General features: G+C 40.1%; 1 protein-coding gene across 8 annotated transcripts in view; it reads left to right on the top strand.

The window, feature by feature from the left end:
- The window catches only part of TESK2 (testis-specific kinase 2), a 70187-nt gene that overhangs the window by 28573 nt on the left and 19945 nt on the right, over nucleotides 1–21669 (top strand). For 7 of the 8 annotated variants that reach the window (XM_021405585.1, XM_021405586.1, XM_021405581.1 and 4 more), the window contains 2 exons: nucleotides 1013–1061; nucleotides 18576–18722. In XM_021405585.1, the coding sequence (XP_021261260.1) occupies nucleotides 1013–1061; nucleotides 18576–18722 (196 nt within the window). Of the gene's footprint in view, nucleotides 1–1012; nucleotides 1062–2241; nucleotides 2386–18575; nucleotides 18723–21669 lie in introns of those variants that run through there. The other variant, XM_021405587.1, reaches the window with a different exon arrangement.

Genomic DNA, 21669 nt, shown 5'->3' with positions numbered 1-21669 from the left:
AAGTTTTGAGGCTGGAAAAGGGCCTTTTCCTTCATATTCCACAGTATTCCCATCACATTTAATGGAATTGTGCCTTTCTACCCCTTGCTTGCGAAGTGGAGATTTCTGAACATTGTAGAAATAACAGACAATGCATTTTTGTCCACAGAGACCAAAATCTAAATGATAAAGTTGACAATTGGCTAATCTAAAAATCTTGAGCATGCAGGGAGGAGTCGGAGGTGCATACAGGTTAAGCTGTACTGAGCTTTCTCGTGGGAGATGTTTATTGTTACAGTCAGTTTGCATTTTGTTACTTATAAGCTCAGCTTGTATTGTAGAAAAATGAGCTTTTAGTAATTCTTCTTATGTTTAAATCCATGGCATTTTCTCTGTCATTATGCAGAAAAGTCAAGGGTGATGGTGATGGTCATTTCTTTTAGCAGGAGTCTGAGTCTTGTGCAGTGGGATGTGCATGTACCAGATACCATCAAAACTTCCTTTCATACGATGTTGAAAGCAAAAGGGAGGCACGGGGGAAAAGAGAAGTATGCTGCACGCACATGCCCTCACAGTCCTTTGTGGCTAGGAATGGGGTAGAAAGGAACATCTTTCATGCTTATTCAGCGCAATGCAAAGGGAAGTAATTTGCACTTTATGCAGACCAACAGTGGATTACTTGGCTTCCTTGAAGCAGGGAGCCCTGAGACTGTTCCTTTCTGTGAAAACATTATATGCTGGCCTTTGCTTGTAGTAGAGTTAGTAACTTTCCATCTTGTTTGAGCGGCTTCCTGTGCTCTCTTGGAACATATATTGCAGTGTAGGCAGATAACTTGGTTTTGTGCTGAGACTTTTAAATAATTGACCTTGAGGTATGCATTGTCTGAGGCTGATCATTTTTTTCTCCTTTTTCATTCTTTCTTGAGATTGCCAGTACTTTCTATTATCCTTGTTTCTTTTTAAAAAACAAAGCAAAACAAAAAAAAATAAGGGAAGAAAGCCCAAACCACTTCTCTTTTCTTATTTCTTGTAGGTTTATGGGTGTCTGTGTGCATCAAGGACAGCTGCACGCACTTACTGAGGTAAGACTATTTCATGATATACATACTCAATATGAAATTGCTCACAGGCTGGATTCTGCAATTGCTCTTCTCCTAGAGTCATAGTTTTCTTTCATGCGGCCTTAATAGGCAGCCACGTGCTGCTTGCTATGCGGAGGGAAGATTGCAGCATCAGGCCTTGGGACTGAATTTGCTGATAGCCCTCATATATCTTTTATCATTAGAAGGTCTCATTAAGATGAAAAAATCACAGTAGGAATGTAAAGTTCCACTGATAATATTCTGAATTAGATATTTGGGTTACCATTGAGATGCTCCTAAGTAAGACTTCTTTTGGAGACATTGCATTGCATTTAAGTCTCGGTATTCTCTGATTTCATATGTGTTTCACAGGTGAATCAGGGATATTTCAGCTGAGTGATAGCAGTGTATTCAGTCCCTGCTATCTTTCTTATTTGGAGTAGCATGAAGATTACACCTTAATCTGAGCTCCATAAAGAGGAACTATTTTGTTGCCCATATTTCCTGGCCAAGGTCTAATTATCAAATAAGAAACCAAAATTTTAGTTCACATGGGTCTTCCCACCAAGTTTCACTGGATTATGTGTTTAATTCCCCTCAGGAAAAACAAACAAACAAAAACCCCAAACCAAACAGAAGGGAGAGTTCTTCTGCTATAAATAGTGTTAGCTATTTTGTGTCAAAAATCAGTGCAGTGTTTATTCTGCTGTTTCAGTTTGAGTACAGATTGAGGAGATGCTCCTGTTTTGTAAAGTTCATGTTTCTTATTTGTATTTATTTTGTAGGAACTACTTAATTAAAAGATTAACCCTATTCTCTCCCACCTAAAAATAAAAGACAAGTGGTAACGTGTATGTTATTACTTATCAATTAAAATGGATTCCTGGTACATTTGCCAAAGAATTACTTAAAAATTTTACATTAAAGAAGGTTCCTGCAAAATTTTGAAAAGTAGATTAGCTCTCGTTGCATGGTATAAAAATACACGTAGCTAATACTGGTGTGTAGCTTTTTGTTGTGTGGACTGAAGTGGACATATATAATGCCTTTGATAGGAAAAACTACAACCTAAGGGCATCATAAGTTGATGTGTAGGGAATCCACACGTTGTTTTTTCCCAAACCGTAGTTGTTCTTCAGTTTTATAGAGCTTTAAAAGTTGAGAGCTGCATGTGTTTCAGGTGGTGGAATTGTGTTTTCTGCTGGTAGAGGTGTTCTTCATCTTGAAGTGTGTGTACAGCGATGATTCGGTTCTGATGTCTTCTGAAGGTTAGAGAAGGGGGCTGAAATGGCCAGCTGAAGGAGTAATTAGCAAGATGCACATGGTGAGTCACCAGTTTGAATATAGCCCAGGAGGATAAACAAATTATCCACTGTCTTGTGGCTTTTTTCAGCTTGTGGTCCAAAAAGGTGGTCTCCTACCTTCCACAGCTTAACATAATTGATGCTGGCCCGATACTGCTAGCACACGGAACTTCTCCCAGGGTTTTACTTCTTTGGAGATGACCTGTTGGTTCAGCAGCCCATTTATAAGTATATAGATCAGTTGTAGGGAGAGTCCTTTCTCTCTTGAGCCTATGCTGGACCTGATCTGAAAGGAGCATAATTATCACTTGTTGACATGGATTATGCAGAGTAAGTGAAGTTGTGTTTTGATACTGTTGATGATGTTTCGAAGTAGAAGAGATACAGCATCACTTAGAGCTTGTGTCTGAGGGGGTGGTGGGAAGTCATATTTATTTGTACACGTATGTTTTCGTGGTATAAGAAGTTGAGCTCTTGTGACATATAATTGGTGAATGGATTTAGATGACTTGTGCTTAGTAGCCCCCATGCTATTAGCAGGCAAGGCAACAGCCACAAACATTAGAGGAGCATTGTGTGATTTACAAGCTAGTGAAGGGGCTGTCGTAGTAACATACAGTACTTCACTATTGGAAGGCAGTCTGCAGTGTTACATTTTCTTTTCTTGCGTCTTTAAACACATGGGAAACTAAACGCAGGGATCATGCAGAGCAGGTTTTTTGCCTGAGGAAGATGTTAGTAGTATGCAGGCCTTGGTTTTTTTCCCCGTTGGCAGCATTTTACATTGCTTTAATTGTCTTTTGTCTTAAGTGGCTTTTGGTTTTAAAACTGTTACTTAAGCAGTTTGTTTTGTTTTTCCAGCAACAACAAAAAACTGCTTAATTATTGGCTGTCCTAGGACTTTGACCTTGTTCTAAATCTACAATCGTATCAGTTTTGAAAATGCAATATTATTTTTGAAGTTCTACTCAAACCAGAAACTATGGCATATGCTATCTTTCAGGATAATTAGGGTGGCGGGGACATCTGTCCATGAAAGCACACAGATGTTTAAGGGAAGTAGAGCTCAGATGAGTTTGTAGGTTTTAGACTGTCTCATGCCCATCAAGCTGATGGGCATAGATTTACTGTGCTCGCTTTCTGTAAAACTAAGAACTGGATATTTCTTAATATTCACCTCTAATCTGTGGCTACTGATTTGGTTCTGAGGCTGTGAGTCTGTGGTGCTTCCTGCATGCATGCACTTGCATGCCTCTCCAACCTAATTCTAGTCTCTCTTTCAAACTTCTTGGTGTTTTCTGGCCACTTCCCTAATCTAACAGCTCTATTAGCTGTGCTTTCTTCATCTCCTGGCACACAGCATCCTCAGATTTTCAGAATTTTGCACGGAAATACAGGCAGTGGTGTTAGTTGGCACGAGACATTACTGAGTTTTCAGAGACCAGGTAGGAGCCATTACCAGGAGGTTAGCAAACACATTTCTTTGTGTTGCATGTTGTATAGGCCCATTACATGAAAGCAGGTAACATAGTGTATGGCCTAGCGTATAGCAGCCACTCAATACCTTTCTGCTAAGCTTTAATTCTTTGTTGAACTCTGTTAAGCCCATTAATCTGAACTGCTGAGAGAGATCAAGCTTAAATATTGTTATAGCTGGGTGTATGTATGTGTGCAGAGTCATCCAGCTTGGTAATTCCTTCATCGGGAAAATGCAAGTCCTGACAGCTGTGCGTGTAGAAAATGAGCAAGGGAGAGTTACTGTGTTGATTGAGTTATCATGAAATTGCAGTGCTTTACAAACAATAGCTAATTGTTACTAGAAAAAAATTATGGCTGTTACTTATTTTGGATGACGGGAAAATAGGGCTCAAATGTTCTGCTGCCACAATTTGAAGCTATAGCTGCATTTGCTCAGTGATACGCATTGGAGCTTTCTCAGACCGAGGGCAGGGCTGTGGCAGTGTGATAGGAACACGAGGGCAGCAGCCGAGGGCTGGGCGGTGTTATTTCAGCCAGTAGCTGGATGCGCTGTCTGCCTAGCATGCTTCTCCAGCAGTCTTTCAGTCTTTCTCCTTGACATCCTACCCAGACAGTCCTCTTGATTCCATCCTAAGTGTCTGGTGCAGTATCAGATATTTCACAGGTCCAACATTTTACATGAGCAGCCTTCATTTTAAGAAGCTGTGCATGTGGCATTTGAATAATTATGAAATGATTGTAAGGGACAAGCCAGCCATTCTGTGCACGTGGCTCCTTCAGTTTCTTCCATGCCCCATTTGGTGAGTCCTTACCGACAGCCTCGTGTAGTGCATCTTTCAGATGCAGGCATGCATGAAGGTGCCTTGAGCTCTAAAATGCTTCCTACATGGTTAGAATGTTGATGTGTGCAGTAATGCATGCTGGCAATGCAGTTTTAATGCAGATATACGTGCCAAGAACTGCTGTAAGAAAAAGGTCTTGACTGCTGGTTTAGCTTTTTTATTAAAAAAAAAAAGAAAAAATTATTTGAACTCATGCACGTTTTCAGCTCAGTTAATTTTTGTAGCTGTGTCAGAAACCCTGGGAAATATTTACTGCAGAAATCCTTCCAGACGTGTTAATTTTCATCTTGGGCAAGATAATTGCTATTGGACAATTTTGATGTGTGCTGTAATGGCTTGCTGAATCTGACACAGCTGTTTTTACCATCAACCACAATTCATAGTTCATTTGTTTCTTTTTTTTTTTCTCCTCCTCACACAGTGCATCCCTTTTGTCCTCCTAAAGCTCATCGTAATGATATAGATGGTGGCTTTCAGAGAGAGGGTTCTTTTTTTTTAATAAGTTCCTTTGTGATAACTGAAAACTCCCTGCTTAGGTGAAAGCTGAAGTGATAGTTTAGGCAAACTGTAAGTGCAGTAAGTGGGGTTTCAGGCATTTGGAGACCTTCCTATTTATGCTATTCTGTTGCTCTTGGAGATGGTAATAACTGGGAAGAAAGATATTAACAGCTTAAAATTCTCAGAATTGTTACAACTGTGCTGAATTATCCTTCTACAAGGAAGGGAAAACATTCTTTAAGAGGAAGGGTCCTTCTGACGTAAAACTTTCACAAGCAGCACTGAGCGTTAATAATGTTTTATTGAAGCATCTTCCCATCTCTTCCTTCTTTTTTCCTGCTCTTTTTGTGGAGAGCCTTTTTTGTCTCTGAAACAGGGAAACTGTGTCAGATATCCCTTGGGTATCTTGTTCTAAACCAAAAATGGTAGGTGTACAGTTCCTTCTATTTAGAAGTTGCACACTTAAGAGTTTTAAAAGGCCCGGGTACACCATTCCTTCCCTGCTTCCTCTTTTCACCCTCTCCTACAACACATGCTAAGTCACGTTGTTACATGAATGTGACTCATACTGTTTGAGTAACTTCAGTTTTACGCCTGTAGCGCTGTAAATATTTAACTCTGCTTCGGTGATCCCAGTAGGCTGGCCCATCAGCCCTAGGGAACTCAGTGGCTCAGTGTCCCTCAAATAAGTGAGTAAATCGCTGCAGGGAGAGGCTGGTGAGTGTGAGCTTTGATATGACTGAAAAGAAGATGAAAATTGTGTTACGGGTTGCACTAAGTAGAAAATTGAAGTAATAAGACTCAAAGTTTTATACTGCTAGAAAATAATATAGTAATGGTGTTACTGTATTAAATTATTTAATACAGAGTAAATAGGTCCCTAAATATATTCTTGCACGTATTCCATAGTTATTTTTAGTAACTGCCCAAAGTATTAGAGAGAGGAATCTGCTGTTGGCAGAAGAATTCTGTTACTTCATACATATTGCTCAGTATTTTCACTGCTGAGGATATACACTGCCAAGCCATACTGATGAAAGGCTTCCAGATCACCTTGTATTCCTTAGTGCCCTGTGCTTTTTATTAGCTACCTTTGCTTACTGAAATTTACCGCAGTATCTAGGCACCTACTATAAAGCATCTTATTTCAGTGTAGTGGGGGTTTCAGGCAGAATGTCACGTTACTTCGAGGCCTTGTGGAACTAGCAACTGCTGCAAATTTCTGAAGCGAGCAACGATGCAAATTTTCTATTGGGTGTTTTTACTGACAGCTTGGAGAATATACCTGTTAATTCTAAGAGCCTTTGTTTTAGATGAATTAGTATAAACAGATGGGATTTTAAAAAAAAAATAAGGAAAAAAGGTTAACATGTTATGATGACGAAGGGTATCTTTCAGCTGACTTTCAGTAGCCAACAGCTGACATTTTTAAATGCCTCCCAGCTCTAGGATGCTGCAGAAAGTCTGTTGTTTAAACTCTGTAAGAACTCAAAGTATGTGTAAGATTCTGCAGATTAAATTGATCCGTATGATTTCTCAACCAATGAATAGCGTGGTCTGTGGATTAATACTGTAATAAATCTCCACTTGCGTGCCTCATTGTTTTTGTCCTTAGTTCAGATACTTCTTGTAGCATTCATTTATAGCTACAGCTTTATTTTATGTACTTCTCCATGTGAACGGGAAGAACGGTCGTTACAGTGGTACTGCACTGTGGCCAGTGCTGGAATGTGCAGCACGTAGAAGCAATCTGGGCCTTTGTAGTTATAAAACCCAAGTACAAAAAAGTAAGTTTAGCCTTAACAAAAGCACTTCAGAAACCTCACGTCCTCTGTTAAACTATGATTACTTTGTACCCTCCCTGGAGTGGATTTTGTTATCAGGACTAAGTATGTTTAATTTCAGGAAGGTATGCTTTAAAGACAGGAATGGTTATGTGGTATAAAACTGGAGTACCTATTGATGATATTTCCTTGCTTCTTTTGCTCCTTTCAGTGTAGGACTTGAAGTCTAGGCAGCACACATCTGTGTTATTTCCTCTGTTAATTTGGCTGTTTGGGTTCATTAGCTTTTCCCTTACAGGAGTCATTAAGCACATACTTGCTTTGGGGTCAAGAGAAAACCATTCATCTGGCCCCTAGGGACTTGACCTGTTGAGAAGAGTAATGGTAACCTTGTCTGATGCAGTAGTAGTTTCATTCCCCTTTAATGACTGGGGACTGGATGAGAAGCTCTGTAGGATCCGAGGAGAAGAGTAAGGGCCATGGCAGCACAAGTAGGGGTTAAAATGAAGCAGGAAACGACTCAGGTGTTAAGAAGACTAGGCTAGTCTGTAATATATAAGGTGAGAAATCATTCCATTTCATTGCAGCTGTTTTTTCCAGTGCTGAAATAGAATGAGTGCATCACAGAGAATGTCTGTTAGGACTGTTCACTGTCTGCACAGTGCTTTATGTTTCTGTTCTTGAGAAAAAACGCTCATTATCTCACTACAGAAAATTGTTGCAAAGTAACAGATACCTTGAAATATTTTGTTAATTCTGCTATCAATCCATTTCAAAATATGTAGACCCGTGGAGTATTCTACATTTCACATTGAGGAATAGATTTACAGTGAACGTACAAGATGTGAAAACTTTGTGTGTGCCTGTGAGTATGGGTTCAGTCTTTTGAGGCTAAAAAGGTCCCCCAAAACCAGATTGTTTGTAGAAAGACAAGTTTGTTGACTGTGCTCTCTACTTCGCTGTACATGGACACCAGAGCTTGGTTATGAACAAATGAAAGCATTGCGTTTGTCATTCAGCAGCTGTCTTGCTGAAAGGAAACAGACATAGGTAATGAGGAGTTTTCTTAGAGCCAAAAAGTTAGGAAGTTTCTGTTTATATTTGGAGATGAATGTGTTTATAACGTGGCAAACCAAGTCTCTAGCAATATCTTTCAGAAACTTAAAAGACATTGAATCTTTAAATCCTAAGCCTTGGGATGTGCTTCACATTTCTTGCATCAAAGTTATCTTTCTTTAAAAAAAAAAAGTTTTTTTTTTAAGGGAAGATTTAAAAATATAAATTCAAATACTAGATACTTGTATTTCATATACGTATGCACATATGCTGTTCTAATAGCTTTGTTCAGGGCCACTGGTAGACCTAGTACTTTTGCTTGTCCTTGTGTAGCTTGCAAAATCATTTCTAGTATATCTTTGATACTTTTGAAAAGCAGTCATTTTATAAACTTGCTTTAGTGCACGTACCTCCCTTCATCTGTTTTGATTGTTCACAACAGACTTCTAAAAATACTTGTCAACACATGAGCTATATTTGGTCTTAGTTTCTCAGTCTTCACAGCATATGGGCTGTCAATTTCAGTTTTGCCATAACAGTTCACTTAGGCTCTCAGTTTGATTTATAAAATGTTTCTGAAATTGCTTTCAGCAAATGCAGATTGATGCTTGTTGAGCAGCTCTACCTTTCCCTGTGCTATACAAGGCATCATCCTGTTCCACCTTCGGACTGGGTCCTTCTTCCTGTGGATTCATTCTGTTAAGAGGAGTAACAGCTATCTCCTTCAGCCTGAGAGATTTGCATATGAAAGGCTTAATATATTTGGCGCTTCGCAGCTTGCAGAATTGTTGAGGCCTGTTCCTTGCAAGATCTTTGTCAAGAAGTATGGGTATCTCTTTAAGAAACTATATCCTTTTGTAGTATTAACTGGAGAGTGCAAGGTTGGCTAACTGTTTTGGTTGGGAGGGAGGGGTGTCTGCCCAAACGATGTTTTTTGGTGAAGATACATGGAGAGGAAAAAAACCATTCTTTTCCATTAATGATTCTCTCCAGGTGATCAGCCTGAAGAGGACAGAGTGAGGGTCAGAAGAAAGTGAGTACAGTCACGCTGCTTTATTATTAGATTATTATTATTATTAGACTTACTAAAGATGTCTCATTTCGTTGACTGATGAAATAATGCTATAGGCCCTCGTGCTCATTCCAACAGCTTAAGAACTGCAGACACTGGTACCCATCACTGTAGCTTCTACATGAGATTGGAGTTTGGCTGATTAAAGGCAGAAGTAAACTTGACTCCCTTGTATGTGCACCACTGGATGCAAAATTAAATCTGAATATGGTATATGTAATTAATATGTAAATTAATGGCTCGACTCTTCAAAGTAAGAGTTTAAAAGTTTGTAGACGAGAGAGTAGTGCTGGTATTTGGAAAATGTCGTGCCACTCAAACCTCCTGCTCGAACTCCATGAATTCTTTTGTAAAACAAAAAAGCATCTGAGACTGTGAAGTTATTGCACAGAGGACAAAGTACATATTCTTTACTTTGTTTATGTTATTTTCCTTGGGAACCAAATATTTTTGTGAATTAGTTAAGAAGAAAAAAAGACTTCAGTCCCAAACACAGCTTGATGTGCTGCACATACCAAGAAAGTCAGTTTAAAAATCACACAAGGGGGCCTGGCTCTCAATGACAAGAAGCAGGAAATTTAGTGTTCTGGCTGAAATTCCATCTCCAGTTCATACTCTTGCACCCTGATGTTGTGGCATATGTGGTGTGCTCGACCCTTTCACTCTTTCTCCATCAAAATTGATACAGGCCTCTGCAGGAGTTTCAGCTAAGTCAGGTTCTTGGGAAACATGTAAAGAACCTTATTTAAGTTAGTTGATCGTCTCCCGTTTTCCTGCATCTGGTGGCTATTTATCTTTTTATGAATGAAAGCTAACCTAACCATCTTGTCTGAGTTGCAGTGATCAAAGGCTTAGTATTTCCAGAAAAACACCAACCAAGAGAAGAATATTTACCTTCATTTTTGGGTTGATTATATACCCCCAAAGAATCTCCTGTTGTGTAGTTTCAGTTTGATTGGAAGTTCAGCGCTGCCATACTTGGTCGCAGCACTCCCTCTGAGAACAGGAGGAAGACTGCTATTCATTTCTGACGGGAGGAATCTTTAGTTAATGAATCTGTGCATTTTCCTGTGGCTGCCTGCCTGCTGCGGTTTGAACGGTTCCCCTGAGATACATATTTTAGAGAGTGATCTCCCATCGCATAGATGAGCAGAATGAGAATAAGTAGCAGAGGTTTGAGTGGGTCCTTGCTTTATAGAAGAATGGAATTAATTCTCAAAAAGCTGCAGTAAAAAGCTCAGTGTGGGAAACAAAAAGCTGACAAAAACATTGGCTTCTGGAAGATGCAAGCAGGCCTTCCAAACTCTGCTTCTGGAGGGAAGTGCTGCAGGGCTGGTTAAGGAAAAACCTGCTGGAGTTGGTGGCGTCCAGGTAAATTTGAGTGTGTTGAGGGCAGCTGTGCAGAGAGTGGCTGTCCTTTTAGCAGAAGGAGACGAGCTGTGGGACCTGCGTAAGCACAGCGTTGTGCTGAAGGCAGAGGGAAACTGCTAGACACATTCACAGTCTTTGGCTAAGCAAGGAGGGAAGGGTGGATTCTCAGAGAAGTAAGTTCAGAAGTGCAAGTACTATAATCAGACACTAAAGAAATCCTCATGTAAAAACAAAGGCCAAGGCTTTGAAAAGATGAGCCTAACTTTAGGTGCACAGACTGTATTTATGTGTGCAGGTGGCAAGATCAAAATTGATGAGCAACCAGTTGTTTCAGTGAGAACTTCTGGGTGTGCAAGCTTTTAAATTCTAGTCATTTTCTTAAATACCTGTGTGTGAGTTTAAGAGCTCAGACATGGTTAAATGCTTTCTTGCTTTTGGCAATGCAGGCTACATAGTAGATGTAATTATTTTTTTTTCCCCTCATAGGAGGATGACTTACTTTTGTCCCTTCTGAGCCAATGCCTGAGGAACCTTTTTTCTTTATTATTTTGAGATAGATATATCTAAATATTTTGTGTTCTGAGGAAGGCTTGCTAAATATCCTGCTGATGATAATCTCTTCCTCCTTCCTAGACTGTCTCGAGGATAGGAGAAAGTGAGATAAAAGGCAGATAAATGCTAAACTGGAAAGAGAAGCCAGCAAGCTTCGTCTTCTTATTCCCTTGCTGCCTTCCCTGAATGCGTGCACACATCACGTGCAGGTGTGTCAATGGGTGTGGAGAGTTGTTTGGTTTTGTTTATTTTGGTATCAGTGTTTTGACACTAATTTTAAACCTACGGGACCATTTGCCATTGTCTCCAGCAAAAAAACAAACACATTCTTGAACTGTAACCCCTTCAGTTCTCTTTCTGTTGCTTTCTGGTATTGTGGAAATAGGTCTAGATCAATAGGAATGAGAAGATGCAAACTTCAGCTACTGCAGTTTGGGGGCTTCTCTCTGGGGAAGAGAACTGAATGTTGTCTTGAGGACTGGATTTTCCTGTTGCATGTGCGTGTGAAGACAAAGTTCAGTTAAACATTGTGATGCTGGCCCTTTTTCTTCTTAATTTACTGAAAGCTTGTAGTGGTTTCTGTTCCTATTCCTCTTCTCTCACCCTGGACCCTGGGAAGCATGCTCATGAACTAACAAATGGTTTGTAGTTTCACTTTCTTCATTTCACTTGACTTATCAGCCATTCAAACCATTCAGAAACTGAGTTGTTTGAGAAAATTCTGGTAATGTTTGCTTTGCACAATGCTGATTATAGGAGACCTTGGTGCATTTTGTAGTTGTCAGTACAGCATTTGAGCACCCTCAAATGTAAATGGACGTTGTGGCACAGCTGGAGTTTTGAGGCTTGGGAAAGCACTCTCAAGCAGCTCAAAAGCAGTATTTCTTGTGCAGAATTCAAACAGGGTTTGTTCTATGTGAGGTTATTGTGTAGTGTAACTTTTGGACTTGGTAGGTCCTTATAGGTGTCTTTATAGTCTCACATAAAGCAAACAGGTAATGTATCTGGAATCTTGCAAGCATATAATCCATGGGCTGCTACAGCTAGTATCCTTGTGGGGAAGGTGAGAAAAAGCTTATTTAAGTAAGAGGCTCCGTGTCGGGGGCTGCAGCTTGCTTCTAGACAGAACTGAGTGAATAGTGTGCTCAGAACGCTGTCAGTACGGAGCGAGCTTTCTGCTCTCTAACAGAAGTGTTACTGTGGAGATGCTGTCTCTCTTGCCTGTCTCACCAACGAGCTACTTTCTCCTCTGTGCCTGTGTGATAATTTATGCTGTTGCTAGCTTGCCATATCACAGATTCTTACTGGCACTAAAACTAGACTTCGCTTAGAATCCAAGCGGTGGGATTTCAGATTATAAATGTAGTTTTGTGCTGGGCCTTGTTAGCTTTCTGTTTTTCCTACTAATAAAATCACAGGAAAAAGTGGTTATCAAGGCCAGTTTGCATAGATATACTGGGAGTGTTTTCCGGTTCCAACAAAATGAACTTCCTGAAATATGTCAAACCTGGCTGTGAGTAAGAAACATCCATTATGCTTACTTCATACATACTGCGTGCAGTACTGCGTTGTTGCTATGTGCCTGCAGTTGAAGTCTCAGTTACACTAATCTGTTTCAGGCAGCAGGCAAGCAACTGAGCGTTCCATTTTAATTGAATGGAGTGACAGGAAAGGGATGAATTGCGCTTGCTGACCATGAGAGCTGTTGGGTATAGAGAATTAAAGGAAGGCAAATCTTGCCATGTTCTTTTCCCTGCCAGCGCTTCAACGTTCGGAATGGGACAAATGGCTTTCGTTAAAGCTCTTTTCTGAGCAGTACGTGTTAATTCTTGTTTGCCCTTATGAAATCAGCTGTGCTTGTACATGCCTTTTTAGAAGGAAGAGACAGTGAATCGATCGGTGCAACACCTGACACAGTACAAGAATTGGAGGTAGATCTGTTGTGCTTCCTGGCAGTTGGTCCTGAGTTCCAATGGTAACTGTGCTATGGCAATTGCACTAGAAAGCTTAGTCTCTCTCCTATGAGTAACTGGCACTTTTTAAAGCAAAATTATTTTTGTCCTGTGATGATTAACATTCTTTTAACAAACAAACATTTTTTCAATTAAACAACAAAATTGTATTGGTTGGAAGACAGTATTTTCAGCAACCAAGTAGCAGGAAAGAAAAGGAGCCTTTAGAGGAAGAGTTGTGGCTTTTTTTAATCCTTTAATCAGGCAGCTTTGCCTAGCCACTAGGGCCCTTCTGGCCTCATGAAAAAATCTGAGCTTTGTGCTGAAATGTGCTTCCTTCACCTGCGTGTTCTGATGGTCAGTGCTGTGGTTTTCTCCTTGGCAACATCAGTTCACCTGCTGACCAAGAATGTATTTGTACAGCCCAAATTAAGCATCCAGATTGTTCGGACTTACTGCTTATTTTGTTTGCTGCCATCAGTGTGTTAGATGTTTAACGTAAATGGAAGGTTACTGCTCAGAGGCGCTTGGGTGAGGTGGGTTTGCAGACTTTTAAACTGTGCATTTCTTGACAAGCAGAGGTCTATGAACAGACTTCAAAAACAATTACACTTAGTCTGGAAGACAGTCTCAGCGTGTCAGTTTGTAGTATCTCATGTAGTAGTTCTGAACATACTAACGCTGTCTCTGATTTCGGTTCTGCTGGGTTGAAGCTAATGAGAACAGATGGGGGAAACTAGGAAATTTCCAGTCCTCCCACTGCAGCTAATTATGCCAGCTGGGGCAGAAGGGCACATCGGCTTGTTGTCTTACAGCCAGAAGCCTTCAAAGTAGTCACTTAAAATGCTGGGTGTGACAGATGACTGTTTAAATATGAGAACTTAGGTTGTGTCCTCCTCAAAATATGTGGTTTAAAACTTCTGCATAAAGCTGAATGACAAGATCTCCACTTTTTTTATTAGGCACGAGAGTTATCTTTTACTTCCAGCATCAGAGGTGATTCAAATAGGTTATTATTTTGTTTGCGAAGTCTGGCTTTTGCTCTGATGTCTCCCTGTCTTCCACACTGAAGGCTTTACAGCCATGGCTCTACTTTCTCTATGTTCCTGCTTCTCTTTTTGCTTTCTTCACTGAGTTGCTCCAGAATATTCATCCCTTAGTATCTCAGTGTTTTGCAGTGTTCCAGGGTCCCAGAGCTCATGTTCTTTACTTACCACATTTGAGTTGTCATTTTAAATACACTCTCCACACCTACTTTTCTTAACCGCCTAATGAATTGCCTTTGGCAACATTTGGGCCACCATACAGAGTTGTCTTGTGGTTATTTGCTTTGTGTCACTGTGAAACACTGACATTTAAAGCAGAGTAAATAGTAGGTCAACATTTTACTGGCTTTCCTGTGTTGTAGTATCTGGTGACTTATTTCTATTAGACCTACGTGTTGAAACAATATTGATTTTCAAAATAGTGTTGAAAGCTCTTTTCATTTCCATTCTCTCTTTTCCTTCAGACTTGGTGAGTCTATGTTTTTAAGCTCTAGCTGCTGGAGTTGTGTAAATCTGATGTGCCTTTTCTTTGAAAGCTTCTAGTTTTCCTATGAATACATTCAAGACGTTTTTCATTTCAAGGCTAAAACCTGGAAGCTGAAGGTTCAGTATTAGTTTCTTGAAATTAATCACATTGTGCCATGTGTAAGTACTATTACATGCTGAATTTCATTCAATTTCTCATTTTAAATGCTTGAATCTGATAACGTGACTGCAAATGCTTGCAAGGAAGCAGTCCTGTTATGCTGTTCCTAGATTAAAATGACGTTTCCTTATGCCATGACTGTTGTGTGGGAAAGAGTTATAGCTTAATGCTACAAAAGCAGCAGTAATATCAGAAGCTGCTTCAAAGCTCTCTGATCTAGAGAGCACCTGTGTTTCTGGGTAACTTGTCCTTCAAAGAAGCTGCTGACCTCTTTCCTCAGATTTGGGAGAGATGCAATATTCAGTTTTGCTGAGCTTCCATTCTCGCAACAGAAGCACGAGTAACTCTTATCATGGATAAAATTGTAGCTAAAGAGGTATTTTTGTGAGTTAAAATGCCAAGGTCTTTTATGCTAATATTCAATTTGCTGTGTGGAATTCTAGTAAATGCAAAAGTAAGCAACCAATGGTGGGTACTTTTATATTCTGGCAACCAGATGAACTGCCTATTGGTCTCCTGTTACATGACAAAAAGCTAGCAGTAGGAATAATGGGTAGCTGTGTCACTGCAACTTGATGATACAGAGTTTGAAAAGGTCTGAACACTGCTCCATTTAGCTGCGAGGTCTCTATGAAATAGTGTCCTTTGCTTTCATTCTTGTAGCCTGATCGGATCTCTCCTCCAATTGCTTGTACGCTTATGCAATGTCTGTTGTTGCTGTAGTGGAATAATGCTTTGAGATGATGTGTGTGCTATGGCCTTACTGGTTTTTGTTTGAAAATACCAGCTCTGAAATGTTTCAGGGACAAAAAAAAATCCAATATTCTCTAAGGGGGAGGTGAATTTGCTATCCTCTAGGATATTCTTACCACACAGAGCTGGTTTGCACTATTACAAGATTGAGAACAAGTATTTTTCTTTCAGTTACATTGGCAAATAAGAAACAATCTTCGTAATTTTGTGTCTGCACCGAAAAGGCATTGTTGAAGGGCTCTGAATAAATCAGGCCATCAGGCTGACTGTTTGCATTATCAGCCTGAATGATCCGAAGAATTGGATTACTTCTGTGACACTGAGAGAACGCTGAACTCTGTGTGATACTTGCCTTGGGGAGAAGTAAGGACTCTACGTGAAAAGGTTATCTGCTGGCCAGCTAAAATCTGAGATCAGCTAGAGTCTTACTGATGGATGTAGGAAAATCTTAGTTGAGTCGTTCACTTGATTAGCCTGTTATGCTTCAAAGAAGTACAGTAGAAATTAAAACCAAAACTGGAACTCTCGTGTCTAGTAAATGAGATCTGATGTTTACTCTGGTGATAATTTCTGATAGGAGGCCTTGTGGGTTTTTTAATGTGCCAGAGTCAGGTTTGATTCTTCTGTAGCTCGTGCATGCTGTGTCCCCTGCGTATCTGATGTTTACCCAGTCTGTGCTAGAATGCAGTCCTTACTTTAAGATGGGTGAGTGACTTTGCAAGCTAATTTGGCTTGAGAGGTGCTGGGGAAATAAATATATCAGATGTACTTCACTAGCATGGAAGCAATGGGTCATCAAATCAGTAGGCTACTTAAATGAAAAGGGGGACATAATCATACTCAAGATAGCAGACAGCTATCACTGCCACTTTTCAGTATGTATTTCAACACTCTTACCAATTGCTTGTTTTATTTATTAACGTTTCTGGAACAGTTATCATTGTGGTATGGCACAGTTTAGCCCTAAACAAAACAGGAAGCCAGGTCAGCAATTCCCTTCCCCTTCCACTCGCTTGCCAGTGAACTCACGTATGACAGTGCTATATGTATGATCTGTTATTGTCCAGTCAGAAAGGAGAAATGGTCCAAAGTAGCTGCTAACTGTCAGTCCCTAACTGCAGTTACTGAGCTAGGTTTTTTGGGCCTTCTCTTCCAGATCAGTCACTATTGTGCTGATTTGAACATAACTGGATGAGAAGTACAAATTGCGCTGAGAATATACGTGAAATTAATGGAAAATTATCTAACTTGCTGTTCTTTTCCTTAAGCTTGCTACCATCTTGTGATTTAAAAATAAATTAAAAAACAAATGATATTGAATGATGTTTGTTGGGTTTTTTCGAGTGCTGTAATGTCGCTCATCTGGCTCCCTTAGGGATTCAAGCAAAAGCAATAAGAAAGATCAAAGTTGCAAAAGCTGAAAGCAGTATTATTTCCAGTGCTAGGTCAGGTTGGCTGAGGCTCTGTCTAGTTGAGTCTTGAAAAAATCCAAGGAAGGTGATTGCACAGCCTCTGAGCCTGTTCCAGAGCTGCTGCCCTCCTGGTGTGTGACCTTGCAGCATGAGAGCCAGGTTGTTTCAGATCTCTGGCTTGAACCAGCCTGCAATTTCTTGTTTTCAGTGTACTGATCCAATCAGTGCCCTGCCCTCCCTCTCCCAAGCTGCAGGGCTTGAGCTATAGCTGTGCTAAACATTAGATTTTCATCATGAGTGTGTTCACTCTTGTTGGCTTTGATTTTTGGAGAGGGACCATTTGGCATTTTCTTTTACAAAATGATATGCACTAAGCACAATTATCTAAACAATTATCTTGATACTAGCACAAAAGACAATAGTTTGATCAAAAATATATATATACTATTTAAAATCAAGACAGGGCATTTTAAACTATCAGTCAGATTCTTTAGAATTCAAGAGCTTTCCTTGACTAACTCTAAAATACTTTTTGGCTGACCCATTTGAGTTAGCATTGCTACTGTGTATGTTATTTTGAAATCCTATCTTGTATACTGTTGTCCTTTTTCTCCTGCTGTTAGTCTAACGCAAAGAATGTGAAACAATGTCTTGAGATGGTTGCAAGAACTTGGAATTGTTGAATACTGGAGTATTTCCTATATCTGGGGCCCCTTATTTGAGGTTGCCTCCTTTGATATGAGAAGGTAGTTTATCCCTGCTGTAAAATCTGGCCCAGATTGGAGCTATCTGTCAACTGTCTTCGAAGGGTGTCTGAATGTAAGAAAGTAACTCTTCTGCTCACCTTTTGCCTGAATGGTTGCTCAAGGGCACAGCACTGTGATCAAGCCAAAGGTTCGTACTTAAAAGGAGAAAAACAAATGCTGAGCAAGTGTACTTCCCAGCAAGAAGTGGGACAAGAAGCTGGTGAAACAAGATGCTGCTCAAACGCAGCATAGCTGTTATTGTGGCGTAAGGCACATAAAGCACAAGTCCACCATTGCTGTAATGGTGATTTGAAAAGCAGAGGAGCTGCTGTGTCTCAGCCCTGGGTTATACTGCTTAGCATTTGTTTGGGTTCTGGTTTGTTTTACGGTCTCCTGTAACCTTTATCTTATACTTAGTGCAGGTTCCTTTTCATGGGAGGTTCCATCTGATGGAGTTGATGTACTGAACACATTGGGAATCAAATTGCTGATTAAGACATGTAGATACAGCAGTGAAAAAGTTTAACTTACAGTAATATATTGTAATATTTTTCTTTGATGTTGCTTCAGTTTAGGGAATTGATAATCTGGGAACTTGATCAGGCTCTGTGACCTACATTTGGATACTTAGCCTTCTCTTTGTTTTATTCTGCCTGAGAGCCAGTTCTTCATCTTCCTTTATTTTCCTCGCACAGAAATGAGAGGGTAGTGTTATATTGTAGGTGTTTCTGAAGGGTCTATTTAAATACAAACATTTATATACTGTTGTGTTAATGTAGTGGTGGCTATTGCGTGCGTCTTTAACATTAATGCATTGGTAGAGGTGGGGAAGGGAGACATTTTCAGCCTCTGTTGGTTGGCGAGCTTCCTGCCTGCTTGGCAATTAAGAAAAAAATGTTTTTAATGTGTAGCTGAGCTGAAGGCAGTTGTGTAATGATGAATTTTACATTTCTCACAATATCTGAAGTTAGTTAATTATAAATGTTGTTTTGTCTTTTCAGTACATCAACTATGGTAACCTGGAACAGCTATTAGACAGTAACCAGCATCTGCCCTGGACAGTGAGGGTGAAACTGGCATACGACATCGCTATGGGAATCAGTTATCTTCACTACAAAGGCATTTTCCATCGAGACCTTACATCCAAGGTACTGTCTGTGAAATGAAGAGGTCTTTAAATGAAGATACTTTAACTCATTGTGGGGTTTTTTCTTCTTCCTGAAGAGAAGCACTGTTATATAATAAGCTGTAGACATTGTAAGAAACAAATTCAAATGAAGTTTATATGTTTAAAATCTTCCCCAAAAGTGTTATTTAATCTGCTTTCATGACAACCTATATGGGTTTAGGTGGCTGAGGTAGTTAGCTAATTCAAGCATTAAGCCCCATGAACCAATTGCTCCAATATTCACACTGGATCTGCTATCCATTGCAGCCCGTGATTGAGGGCTTTGCTGTCCTATTTAAGCTTACTCAGGACTTGCAATGTGAAAGTATTCCAGAACTGTTCTTGGAAAAACTTTTTAATGTCACTTCAACCAAAAGCATCCAGAAAAATGCTATCTTAGCTTATGGGGAACTTTTTTTTTTAAGATTGGAGACAGATTTTACAAATAAAAATTAAGTACACTGAGCTTGAAAATTGAAGGGACTGTAAGTCTTTCATCCAGTTTTTTAACTATCTCAGCGTATTGTCAAACAGATGAAGGACTAGCATTTAGAAAAGAGTTTAAAAAAAACAACATAAAAATGTTAAACACTTATTTCACCTACCAGTTTAACTGAAACTGCGGAGTATTTCTTTGGATGGTCTTTTTGAATGAAGGGTACTGAATTCAAGAGCATCAAATTCATGCAAAATGCTCAGACTTGATGTCAAGTCAGTTTGATGTGATAGACTCAGAAAGCTCCATTTAAGTCACCTTGGAGTGTGCAGATAAGAAATGTGTAAAAATAATTGAAAAGATGAATTGGTGTTCCCCTTTGTTTTCTCCCAGTTCACGATGAATCAAAAGCATTTAAAAGTGGGGAAGAAGAGTTGCTGCAAGGAGCCAAAGTACCGAGGGGAACTGAGGAGATTGCCTGCAATATTTATCATAAACACATGCTGTGGTGGCTAGTCATATGAAAACCCATTTCCTGAGACCTCTGTGAATTCCTTCGTTCAGAGCTTTGTGTGACTGTATATAGCTCTCTGGGGCTGCCCTAACAACGCTTCAGTGTTATCTGTTGTTGAGTTGGTGTAAGTCATTGTTTGCTGGGCAGAGTGCATGGTCTCAGTGCTCTAGCAAACACATCAGTGGGCACAGGAAGTAAGAAATCCTAAGAAACGTTCAACTCCCAGTCTTTGTCTTTTGACTGCTGTTGGAGGAAACATATTTTGTATTTTACCAGGTTTATACAGCTGGTGGAGTCAATTGTCTTCCGTTCTTACTACTAAACAGTGTGTGAGCAAAGTGAAGGAAGATTTGAGAGGCTTCTTCTGTGGGGGAGAGCTTGCGATCTGGATTGGCTACGGGTAGATTGAATAGTGTTCTATATTGAGCTTCTTTCTTCGCTGAACTGTAGTAACTGGTGTGATGACTTCCTTGTCTTTGCCCTCATGTGATTAGTGATTCAGATGTTTACAGAAGTCAGAACAAACGCTGAGTTTGAGGTGAAGAGGAAGGTTTTTTTTAAAAACGTAAGGACCTTAACTGACCTATGAGCTGGGAGTGTCTTTTTGCTTTACACGGTACGCTTTTAGCCACTGGAGATTCTCTCCAATATGAATTTTTGTTAAATACTCTGAATTAGTTGACCTGTAGTTCTGCCTTTCTTCCTGTTTCTGGCAACACTTCCAATTCCTGCAGCTCCCTGTAAGAGGTGGTGTGAATGCATGAAGTTTGTTCTGGCAGTTAAGGGCAGTAGAGTCGTCTTGCTCTGACTGTAGCATTATATGTGTACATGAACTGGCTCCATAAAGGCTTAAGAAAGACAGTCCCTGTCCCTTGTCAATCTAGGTTTGAAAAGATGATTGTTTTTGACAATGAGTGTATGGCAGAATAATCTCTGTTCCTAATTGCTCCACGTGGACAGTAGCAGCACAGTGTTAATAGCACTGCAGAAAGCCAGAGGGAAAGAACGGTAGAGGAGTAGATGTAGGTCAGTGTAGTCAATGTGGCAGCCCACAGGGGATGTCAAGCCTGCCATCCTGCTTGTGCCTTTCCTGTTGCCCTTTTGTCACACTGGGAGTCCCTGCTAGGGGAGGGTGCTGCCCAGACAGCTGGTATTTCCCCATGTTGTGAGCAGCTCAACCCTTGGGCTCTGGGCATGGGCTTCTGTGGCTGATCGGGTTGATCTGTCCTGATCGACAGCAACAGCCTAGCTTGGATCTGTCAGGAGTTGGGCAGTTGGATTGGCTGCTCCCAGCCTGCAGATGGTAGGTGTGTGGGCAGGGTGACTTGTACGTTTTGTAAGTCAATATGGTGTCCTCACTTTTCACTTGTCATAAGAAGATTGATGCAGAGATTAAGCATACAGCCATAGATGGGTTATGACAAGCCGCCTCTTTAGCTCATTCCCTTTCTGTATTGTTGCAAGCCCCATGAATCATTTCTTATTCTGGGATTGCAGAGGATTTGTGTCGTGGAAACGTGAGGCTTTTCTTTGTCCTTTAGTGACTCTGAAGACTCTGACAGCCTTAGTTGTAGAAGACACTGTCATTAAAGCAAAATCATAATGTGAAACACTGGAAGTATAGTGATAAGAGTCAGTGAATGGTGATAGAGTTCTACTTCATCTGACTTAGTTTTGCAACTTTTTGTCTGCTGTTACCTGCAATTAAAATATGGTGTTTGAGAAAACATGGGGAAGAAATATTCAGTCTGCAAAAAGAATGCGGTAAAATCCTCGCCCCTTAAAATAAATATCTCGTTGCTACACAGAGTCCTTTGAGCGCCTTGTTTACACTGCATTTGTTTCACATACAAATCTTGCTCTGCAAGCACCGTTGATTTCCTTGGAAACTTATTTGATTATCTTAGAATTTATACCTTCAGTATCTCTGAGATAAGGGAGATGAAACAACTCAGTCTTACTGAGATGAAAAGCCAA

The sequence above is a fragment of the Numida meleagris genome, chromosome 7, assembly GCF_002078875.1.
Source record: "Numida meleagris isolate 19003 breed g44 Domestic line chromosome 7, NumMel1.0, whole genome shotgun sequence".
Lineage (NCBI taxonomy): Eukaryota > Metazoa > Chordata > Aves > Galliformes > Numididae > Numida > Numida meleagris.
The sequence above is the reverse complement of the archived record's forward strand: the minus strand, read 5'-3'. Positions and strand labels throughout refer to the sequence as shown.